The sequence below is a fragment of the Brachycentrus maculatus genome, unplaced genomic scaffold (genome assembly GCF_059751285.1).
Source record: "Brachycentrus maculatus isolate JH-2025_06_01 unplaced genomic scaffold, ASM5975128v1 h1tg000938l, whole genome shotgun sequence".
NCBI classification, from domain to species: domain Eukaryota; kingdom Metazoa; phylum Arthropoda; class Insecta; order Trichoptera; family Brachycentridae; genus Brachycentrus; species Brachycentrus maculatus.
This window is the reverse complement of record NW_028281660.1, coordinates 59311-71230: the sequence shown is the minus strand read 5'-3', so window position 1 is coordinate 71230 and position 11920 is coordinate 59311. Positions and strand designations below refer to the sequence as shown.

General features: G+C 33.4%; 1 protein-coding gene across 2 annotated transcripts; it reads left to right on the top strand.

The window, feature by feature from the left end:
* Window positions 1-1466: 1466 nt before the first annotated feature.
* Window positions 1467-10381, top strand: LOC148299800 (uncharacterized). Of its 2 annotated transcripts, XM_088275661.1 has the most exons (5): window positions 1467-2200; window positions 3827-3961; window positions 5966-6089; window positions 7408-7612; window positions 8876-10381. In XM_088275661.1, the coding sequence occupies exons 1-5, from the start codon at window positions 1872-1874 to the stop codon at window positions 9091-9093; spliced, it is 1011 nt and encodes a 336-aa protein (XP_088131787.1). In that variant the 5' UTR covers window positions 1467-1871; the 3' UTR covers window positions 9094-10381. The 2 variants fall into 2 exon arrangements, with proteins under 2 accessions (XP_088131787.1, XP_088131788.1); XM_088275662.1 differs by lacking the exon at window positions 3827-3961 and having other exon boundaries at window positions 8876-9329.
* The last annotated feature ends 1539 nt before the right edge of the window (window positions 10382-11920 follow it).

The following is an 11920-nucleotide window of genomic DNA, read 5'->3' as shown; positions in this document are numbered from 1 at the left end:
TTTCAACTTGTAATATTTTATTTTTATTTTATATTTTTATTTCTAAAGTTAGCTAATATAAACTATTATTTACACTTAATTTACATCATATACATATTTACATCTTCTGACAGTAAACAAAACATTTATTTTTAAATTCTTTCAGACTCTTTTCATTATTCATACATTCAGGCATCTCATCATATATTTTCAAACATTAAACAATTTTGCGACTCGGTTTTTTTCAACAATTTTAACCTTTTGTTAATCCTCTCCTACATTAAGCCCCCATATAAGGGTTTAAAAATAGCTATATTAAAAGTGCTACCAAATCCTTAAAAAAAAGTGCTTCTCTTACAAATTTGTTTACAGCAAATTACTTTAATACTTGCTTCATCAAAATGCCATCTTAGCGGCTGTTGGAGGAAATCTCGTTACGTTTGCAAACGATGTAACAAAGAACCATTGTGCCCAGAGCGTTTTGAAGATTTCCACTCACGCAAATAAAATCTGTTTATTTCCAATATTATTATCATTTGTTCAGTAGATTGTAACATTATTCTTATTCATTGAACAGATTTGTCATATTGGAATAAAGAAATACACTTAATTTTAGTTTTGCATGTAATTTATTATCATTTTTTAATATTATCATTAAAATGTTACAATCCCATATTATGCTCCCTTAAAAACAAATAAGCTTAAGGCCTTACTCGCAATAATATAATAAATTAAGCGCCCGGCAGCGCTGAGAACCGGTAATCACTTCACGTCCGATTTTGTTGTTTGGAATATGTTAATTTTTTTCAAACTCCGTACCTTAAAATTACTATTTTTTTAATTTATTTATTTATTGATTTTGCGTTTAATTTGTAAGACTCTATTTTAATTTATGTATTAATTTTTAAATCAAACAGATTTTTTGAGTCTACTAAGTTGTATTTTACTGAAAAAAACACACCCACACACACACACACAAAAGACACTCTTTTCTTTTCTAAATCATGTTTATTTCGAAAAAAAAAATTTGTCAATACGGAAACGTTGTTTTAATTAAAAAAAATCAATTACATAAAATTTTATTTAGGTTTTAAGAAAATCAAGTGTAATCGATTAAACGTATCTTGGGTTTAAATATAGGCCATTCTTAGGTTTAAACTTCTTAAAAATGAATACCTTAAAAATGCCTAATTACCTACTTAAATTCCACACTAGAGATTTTTTATACTTAAAAAAATATATACGTATGAAACTTGTAATATGTAGTATTACTTTGTAAAATTTTCTTAAAACGATTATGCAAAAGATACAATATCTCATTGCTTCAGTCGTAATAGGAAATACTTTTAAAGTTTTTAGCCTGGAAATGTAATAGAATTCATTGTCACCAGGAAATTAATCGAAGGCCGGTTATCAGAAAAAGTTGCGAGACGCCATTTTGTAAATAAGTTGCCGTGTTGCCTGCAAGTTTTCGGAACGATGACTGCAGTTATGAGACGAGATCTCGCGAACGCGGTTGCGTCCATCCTAGCTCGCTAAACACTGATAAACTGTGAAAAAAACAATGACCACAGCAATAAACAAACAGGAAATATATTCCACAATATATAATTACTAATTTTGTTTCGTTTATTAATCTATATGTGTCAAATTCGCGTTATTATAAATCGCGCGGTCAATATTTCTTTTCAAAGTGTGGCGGTAAAAACTACGTTCAGCGGTTTTTGTTAGCGAATAAATACAAAAGAATTTAGATTTTTTATAAAAGAAAACATCAAAAACTACAAGGAACGTAAACTTTCTGTAAATACAACGTTTAAAAGTGAACAATATAACAAAGCATTGCGTTTTTCGTGGGATTATTTGTTTACAATTGTTCTGTCAAAAAAATAATGGAAATAAATAAAGCGCCATTACTGCCATCTAGCGATAAAGTGTTGAAGGAAAATGATAATTCTTTAGCGGAGAAGCAAACGCAAATGGAGATAATAATTACAAATTTGTTGGAATGGATGAAAAGCGATTTGGGAGTGAATAAATTCGAAGAGTGTGATAAAGATGAACGGTTTTTCGTATCAAGAGTTTTTGAATTACAGAAAAGGGACATTTTAAAATGTAAATTATATATTTACAAGCATTTCAAATCGAGATGTAGCGGTGGGGAGTTTTTCCAAAATAGAAACAGTGAAAGCGATGAAATTTTGAAAAGCTGCCAATCGGTGTAAGTAACATTATTTGCCATAAATGTAGGTAAAATTCATCATGCAGGTTTTTTCACAAAGGTTTTGTATGATTCGTGAAGGTTTCTGCTAATAATGGAAATGTATTAATGAAGATTAGGCGAGGAATGAGTGGTGAGGCCTTCTATTCTCTCTGCCTACCCCTGTGGGGAAGCGGCGTGATCATTAGTTAATTAGTAAGTTAATAATTGAATCTAATGAGGAGATACATACATCAATGTGGAATAGGCGATAAACGTTTGCAAAGATAGAGTAGTGTGGCGTTCTATTCTCATCGCCCATCCTTGCGGAGAAGCAGTGTTGATGTTAAGTTGGTTAGTTGAAAGATCAATCTTATTCATATTCATAGCCGAAATAATCAGCGGTATGTACATAATAATATATAATAAAACCCTTATCCGCACCCCAATGGTGCATAGGGCACTGCGTCATATAAACGCAGTGTTATCGTGATCGTTTACACATGAAGGAAAGGTGATCAGCCCTCCGCTTCAGGTACCAGTCCAGGGTAATATTGAATAAATATTACAGTGAAAAAATCACTCATATTTATTACCCCCCCTGGGAATCGAACCCGGATCCTCCAGAACGGTAGCCGAGCGTGCTGACCATTACACTACGGAGGCGGACATAAGTATGTTAAATTATATATGAATATTCAAGAGATGACTAATGTTTGCAATGACAAAGAGGTGTGGCGTTCTATTTTCTCTGCCTACCCCTGTAGAAAGCAACATAGTGTTAAGTAAACTAGTTAGTTCGATTATAATTCAATCTTTTTAAAAAAATATATATTTAAGAGCAATATTTGTGTTTTTATTATTTAAACAAATATTTCAATTTCATATTTTTCTGTGAGCCTGAGCGGCTCATTATTAGAAACAGGTATCAAATTGTGGTATAGTGGGTTCGAATCGAAAAATTCTGACTTTAGAGTCCGTGACACTAACCACGGGACCAAATCCCGACAAATCTTATTTATAGATGTCATTCATTGATTCGGCAGTCACTTTGTGGTAAAATCTATCCATTTTTAATTTTAAGTTTACTCAGTAAATACCACTATTTATTAAAATCTATTTTAAAATGATGCGGAATGGATTGGAACATGTCGCTCACTCCTTTCAAGAACGTCATAAATCAAAAAACTTGATTTTTCAGGAGAACGTTTTTAAAGTTTGAAAAATATAATACAATGTATTAAAAATTAATATCAAGCCACTCATTAAACTTTTTACTGTGCAACAGATCTTTTTAGGTAAAACCTGAAGGTTTTTTCTCCATTTAAAAAATATTATGTATATTAAAAAAATAATTAAGCCATACCTTTCCTTCAAAATGCAAAAACAACACTTTCTGCCCAGTAGCGGGTAAATATTAAGTTAAAAATATGCCGCTTTTGCAGGAATATAGTACATTTTCTGGGCATTCCGAAAACATGCACAACTGAAAATAGACGATTTTTGATTTATGACGTTCTTGAAAGGAGTGAGCGATGTATCACAATAGATTTTTAAAAATAATGTTATTCATGGCGTTTTTTTCAATGCTGGTTGATTCTCAATGATATAAAAGTTTCAACAACATTATGCTTGTATAATTTTCAGATACCTTTTCACTCTACCAGTTCTAACTAAAGGAGGACAAAGAATCGTATATTCAAAGATTGCTCCTAGTGTAAAAGCTGAAGACTTCGACCTCAAAGCTTTCTTCAAGCGATTTCATATGGTTTCTGATATAAGGTATATATTTATATTCATTTCTATTATAAAATTGCATAAAATCATTCTTAAAACCCTAACCGTAACTTATATGTTATTATTTTTATTATATGCTACTTAAAGTCACTCATTTAAACTTATTTTTCAGGAAGATTTATATAAAATCTTGCTTTCAACCTATGCCTAATTCTGTTTATAACATAACCTGTATTAAACCTATTCCAACATAGATGGCTGTTGTGAATTCACATGTACTGTGTCACGAATTTGATCAATATATCTAGGAGTTTAAAAAAATTTAGTAGTGTTGTTATCAATCATGGGTAGAATTACAACATTTTTGAGTGTGTCCAAATACTTGTTCACAAATAGATTTGTGAACCAGTATTTGGAAGCACTCAAAATGTTAAAATAAATTCACTGGTCAATTTATAAGTTAAAAATAAAAATGAAAATGATATTTTCTAGCGTTTGTCGAGTATGTGATTATGATTGGATTATAACAGGATTCGGATTATACAAATGAAAATAATATCATCTCATCATAGATCTCATTAGTAAAAAGCTTATCTCATCTTATCATAGATGTCTCCAGGAAAATTCTAGTTAATTCAGTTGGTCGATTTAATCAATATAATTAGAAGTTCCAAGAATTTTAGTAGTTTGGTTGTCAATCATGGGTAGAATGATGAATGTTACAAGTGTGTAAAGTGATCACTTAAACCAGCCTATGATGACCGTAAGTCTCGTAAATGCTCAGACAACATTCTGCTTTATCTATGTTAAGATTTCAAAAACTAATGGGCGAATTAGTGAATGATGGTCCTAAGCCCTGTAAATGCCCAGACTTCCATATTCTTCTTCATCTTTGTTGAGATTTCAAAATGTATGAATAGAGTATGTATTTGAGTTTTTAATGAATATGACATAAACATACTGTTTACAAAGCGTATTAATATTTATCGCTTAGTTTGAACATAATTGATAGATTGTTATCTAAAACGGATGATAAGGAAACTCATATGAGCATTTTTCAATATTACGCGAATAATAAAGCTTATGAGAGATTAGCCATCACATTTTATCGATATTATGCTTTAAAGGATTACTTACTGTAATAATAACATTTTATAATTGTTTTTATGACGTAAATGAATGAAATACTGCTCCTGTTGAATTATAAACTGGTGATTTAATTTATTAATCATTTTAGTGTTGAACAATTTTACACATTTTTTTATTTTACAAAATTTTACTATCACAAATTGTTCTTCTTTTGTGTGTGTCATCTCAAGTCCCCCTGACGTCGACTATCACTTGAGAGTAATTGTCCTTGACTTGGGCAGCTCTCAACAGCGCCTCGACGGTCCTGATCCCCATCTAATCTCGTATATTCCAGAGCCAGGAGATCTGCCTTCTGCCCACACCTCGTCGGCCTTCTATTTTGCCTTTTATGATTAGGTGCAATAGCTTATACTTCTCTACTCTAAGCACATGCCCCAAATAGGACACCTTCCTACCTTTTTGGTGTACGCATTGTGTCCTGTTTTTAAGAGGGATTAGCCTCTTCCGATGTCGATTCCCACCAGCGATCCATCTCTTTGGCTGTCTGCCCGAGAGTCCTCTAGCTTGGGGTTTGGAAGTCTGGATGGTTCCATTCTCCTTCCATGCACATACCATTGTCTTCTTCGTCGCCCTCCCCACCAAACGACATCTTCAATCTCGCATATTTCTCTTATCCTGATGTTCCTTATTCTATCTCGTAGACTCTTGCCAGATAAGCTCCTTAGGGTCTTCACTTCTGACACCCTTAGCACATTTTTTGTTACTGTGGTGGCCGCTTTGCATTCGATCCCATATGTCATGATTGGTCTCACACAAGTTTTATATATTTTAATTTTGCTGCCAATCTTCATGTCAGGGTTTTTCCTTATAGAATTTCCAGGCATCCTGAGATGACTGTAGCCTTGTTTACTTGATATCATTATCTATTTATGACTTACATGTTTTTCTGATCTTTTTTAGATTTATTGAAGATACATCTAGCACCAGTGATTTTTACATCTTGGATATGGAAGGATTCACGCGATATCACGCAATGAAGGCCCTTAATTCTGGATTGTTGGGAAAATTTGTTAAGACCTTAAAAGTAAGCCTTTCCATTCTAAAAAAAAAACTAACTTACCATCACGCTGCTTCTTAGTAGGGTTGGGCGGAGACGTAGAACGTCACACCAATCTGTCTCTGCAAACAATCTCCGCCTCCCACACTTTCATGCATCCCTTCATACATATCCGATGAAAACAAATTAAAAAATGGTTCAAAATCTGCAATATTCCATAATCAAAAAAATTGTGCCCAGTCATATATATAATCAAAGGGACAGTCCAATATTGATATATAAACATTTAAAATTACTGCCAGTACGTGGAATATTGTGGATGAGTATCATCTTTGAACAACAAACTAGACAAAAATATCGAAATCCTTTAGTACACAACCATGGTACACGATTTACACACAACGAAGGTTTGATAGTCCCAAGAATTAACAATAAATATGGGATAGATTTATATTATCCACTGACACTTGATGGAATTGCATTTTTAATATATTATTAGATTAAAACCAATATTTTTAGCTTTTCCACTTTATTTTTATTTGACCAGCGACCGGGTTTCGTCGTTACCGACATCATCAGACTGGTGATGTCGATGTCCATCCATCCAGTCTGATGATGTCGGAAACGACGAAACCCAGTCGCTGGTCAAATAAAAATAAAGTGGAAAAGCTAAAAATATTGGTTTTAATCTAATAATATATTATAAATATGGGAGTCGAACACTGCAATATATCATTCCGAACATTTTCAATTTGTTGTCGACGGATGTTAGAGGTCAAAATAAAATATGGAACAAAGCCAAAATAAAGGAATGGGTAAGATCAAAAGTTAATTTTATGAAAATTGTAAAATGTTGATATTCTTAATTTTTTTGTCTTTTTTTCTGTGTATATTAGGTGAAAATCGTAAAAAAAACAATAAAAAAACGTTTTAAAAAAGAATTCCATCGACAAGACACACAAGGTGGCTTTATGGATCCCTGCAAAAAAAAACGTTCTTAATAAGTAAAAAATTGTGATTTAAATAAATGTATACAATTTAAAAAAAAAATTAAATTTAAAAGAACACTTTCACACCCGCCTTCTTCAGACACCTCTGATGGAGCCGCAATCAGCCATTCTTCCAAATCTAATGAAAATGCCACCCGCATGTGAAATTGACCCGAGATCGTAGTACCCAGACTTACATATTCTTCTTCATTAGGCGTTGTGGCATAGTTGGGTAGACGCTCAACTGCGAAACTAAAATCGTGGGCCCGATTTCCGACATTTGCAAAATGACCATATGCATCCAGGGTATTCGCTATAACTGAATTTATGACGACTTTTTTACTTATTTTTTTCAGGACACTTATCCCAGGAGACTTCATGCGATTCATCTTATAAGGACCAAGCCTTGGCATAAAAGTGCTGTTGGACTCTGGCTCAAGGTTTCTGGAGCCAGCAAGAAGATCCTGGAAAGGATTAAGATTCACTCCATACAGGAACAAGGGTTGGAAGGACTCGGCGTGCAGATGGAACAGCTCAGTGGACGACTTCAAGATCTCAATGGTAGGTCCACAATGCTAAAGTCAACATGTTGGCATATCGCTCACTCCTTTCAAGAACGTCACAAATCAAAATTCGTCAATTTTTAGTTGTGCATATTTTCGAAATGCCCAGAAAATGTACTATATCCCAGCAAAAGAGGCATATTTTTAACTTAATATTTACCCGCTACAGGGCAGAAAGTGTTGTTTTTGCATTTTGAAGAAATGGTATTGTTTAATTTTTTTTTTTAATATACTTAATATTCATAAAATGGAGAAAAAACCTTCAGGTTTTACCTAAAAAGATCTGTTACACAGTAAAAAGTTCAGTGAGTGGCTTGATATTTATTTTTAATACATTGAATTATATTTTTAAACTTTAAAAATGTTCTCCTGAAAAATCAAGTTTTTTGATTTGTGCCGTTCTTGAAACGAGTGAGCGATATGTGTCTCAACTTAAGATGAAACACATCTGAACGCTCCCAGGTCTGGTACAAAAATTCTTGGTTTCCATTCGGACTCAACCATTAAAAAAAAAATCTTTTCTGAATCATATAACGGTATTCAATGAATCATGCATTTTATTTTTTACATCTCATCAAAGATGAAGAAGAATATGGAAGTCTGGGCATTTACGGGGCTGACGACCGATCGTCATCGGGGCTGACGACGGTCGTCAGCCCCGTAAATGCCCAGACTTCCATATTTTTCTTCATCTTTGATGAGATGTCAAAAAATAATATGAAAATAAGTCCTGTAATTGGAGATAGTCCAGATTTTGTGAACAAGTATTTGGACACACTCAAAATGTTGTAGAATCATGCATTGTTAGTTATGAATCATTGTTTTAAGCGATCGAAAAATTATTCATGATTTCAAAGTCCCTATCACTGGCAGCGGGGCATATTAGTTGATGCTAACTAGTTTTTACAATCCAAGATAAAAAAAATCCATAAAAGATGGAATTCAAGAAGACAAGCATCCCAGGGCTAACGAATTGGCATTTGGCTGGTTTCGTCAATCACTTTATGCACTTGTGTAACGTTCACCATTTTAAGTATTTAAGTATTTTCAATTGCATTGTTGTTTCAAAGATTTTTAATATTTCACACTCTCCATGTCATTCCTGCAGTAGACCTGATGATGGAATGATTATTCCGTAACCGGTAGTAGTGAAGTGAAGTTTTTAAGTATTGTTACACAACGTGAACGACGAATGATAAGAAAAGTTTTACCGTGGCCGGGTATAGTTTATAATTAATATTTATTTTTGTCATTGTTTCAGACGCCTGGACGCAGAGGCTCATAGCAAGAAGTACGTGGTTCGAATCTCAGGAGGCAAAATTGAAGACTTTGACTCTGAAAAATATCAAATTGGGCAAACGAAATGAAAGGACAAATTCACTTGCAGATCTCACCATATCGCAGCATTCAGAAATATACACTTTCAAGTCGCTAGAGGGAATATTTAAGAAGATTGAAATGGATGAAAAAACCAGTTGAAAATTATTTTTCTGAAGTATGATATGTTTACATATCGCTCACACCTTTCAACGTCATATATCAAAAAGCTTGATTTTTCAGGAGATCGTTTTAAAAGCTTTAGAATATAATAAAATATATAGAAAATAAATATCAAGCCACTTGTTAAACTTTTTACTGTGCAACAGATCTTTTTAGGTAACACATATTTATTTTTTTCTCCATTTGAAAAATATTTAGTACATTAAAAAAAAAAATTAAACAATCCCTTTTCTTCAAAATGCAAAAACAACACTTTCTGCCCTGTAGCGGGTAAATATTAAGTTTAGAATATGCTGCTTTTGCTGGGATATAGTACATTTTCTGGGCATTCCGAAAACATGCACAACTGAAAATTTACGATTTTTGATATATAATGTTGTTGAAAATGTCAGCGATATATTTACATATGATGTAAAATTAATTACAGATGCATTATTTAATAAACCTTCTTCTTCTTCTTCTTCTCGGTGTAAGCCTTGTGGCCTGTTTTTTAGAGGGATTATCCTCCTGTGATGTCAATTCCCAGGTATCGATACATCTCTTTGTTGGTCTGCCTAGGAGTCGTTGCCCGTACAGTGCGATGTGGGGGAGTCTGGATGGTTCCATTCTCCTCACATGCGCATACCATTGTCTCCTTCGTTGCCTTCCCTGCCTAACGACATCTTCGATCTCGCATATTTCCCTGATTCTGGCGTTTCTTATTCTATCTCGAAGACTCTTGCCCGATAGGGTTCTTAGAGTCTTCATTTCTGACACTCTAAGCGCGTGTCTTGTGCCAACGGTGTCCGATCTACTTTCGATCCCATATGTCATGATGGGTCAGACACAAGTTTTGTAAATCTTCATTTTGCTGCCGATCTTCATCTCAGGATTTTTACATATAGAATTTTAAGGCATCCTGAAATGGCTGCAGCAATCTCAGGATATTTAATAAATGTTGATCATAAAAATATCATAACATTGTGTGTCTGGGTTTTCCGGAAGTTATTTGTACATTTTTCGACATCTCAATATTCATCATTCTTCTTTAAACCCTTATCCGCACCCCAATGGTGCATAGGGTACTGTATCAATGGTTATCTTGATCTTTAACACATGAAGGAAAGGTGATCAGCCCTCCCCTTCAGGTACCAGTCCAGGGTAATATTGAATAAATATTAGAGTGAAAAGATCACTCATTTATTTAAACCCCCCCCTGGGAATCGAACCCGGGACTTCCAGAACGGTAGCTTAACGCGCTGACCGTTACACTACGGAATAAATAAAAGATTAATAAATAAAATGAATTTCTTAAATATTTCTGTTTTGTTTATAAAAGCAAAGAAAGCAAAGCAGAGATAATCATTATTGATAAAATTAAGAAAGGTACGTTAAGATGGTTTGGGCATGTGAATGGAAAGAGTGAAAAAAGGAAAGTTAAACAAATTTATGAGGCTAGTGTGGTTGATCAAAGAAGCAGAAGAAGACCGAAGAAAACTTGGCTTGATCAAGTATTGTATTTCAAATACTCTAAAGTGGTCAGGTCGGGAGTCGAAATATTTGACGAGTATGTATGAGAAGATGTATGAAATTGTAAAAGGCCAAGATTGTGTGCAATTTCAGATTGGGAGCGGCTTGGTAAAATATATGAAGATAGTTTATATAACTGTATAACAAATAAAGACATCATACGGATGGAAGATAAATACTGTCAAAATATTTGTCACTAAATAATATTATAGATACAACCCGAGTAATTTTGGTTGGAAGATATTGCTTCATAGCAGTAAGCCCGCCGATGTACAAACATTTCTTTTGTACAAAAGATAATAACAATAACAAAAATCATTACAAAAAATAGTTAAAAATATTTTGTATTACAGAAATATCTACAGGGTGGCGCAAAATTCATCACCCCATCGAAAAATGTTAAAATTTTTCCAAAAAGCGTAGTACGTCAGTCACATTTGGCATTTTTGAACTAGACAGCTGCAGTATACAAACAAATTTATCAATTTATCAAACGGGCACAAATGTGTATCAACACTGACGCCAGCCACTTGACGGATATCGTATTTTCCACTTAACGGAAAAAAATTGAAGGTCCAAATAAAGATGTCAATCACTCAAAATCATTTTTTTGTATTTAGTAAATAAAGGCAATGTTAATGAAAATCGGATGATTAATTTTATAAAATAAAATATAAATAAAACCCTTATCTGCACCCCAATGGTGCATAGGGCACTGTGTCATATAAACGCAATGTTATCTTGATCGTTTACACATGAAGGAAAGGTGATCAGCCCTCCGCTTCAGGTACCAGTCCATGGTAATATTGAATAAATATTATAGTGAAAAAATTACTTTTATTTATCTTACCCCCCTTGGGAATCGAACCTGAGAACTCCAGAACGGTAGCCGAGCGTGCTGACCATTACACTATGGAGGCGGACAAAAATTAATTTTACGCCACTTTAAATCTGTTTACATGTTTGATTCACTAGTGTCAAATATGATTGACGTACAACGCCATTAGCAAAAATTATGGCATCTTCAGATAGGGTGATTATTTTTGCGCCACCCGTACTACGCTTTTACCATATTATAGAATTAAAACTATTTATTTATAATAATTCATTTATAACATCTTGAGAGTGTCAAATTCTTGTTCACAAATCTGGATTATCTCCGATAATAGGAGTTATTTTTCGTATTACTTTTAATTAATAAAAATGAAAATGATATTTTCTGCCGTTTCTCTTGTGTGTGATTAATATAATCCAGGATTTGGACCTCACATACTAATAAAAGAGTTTCTGCTCAATA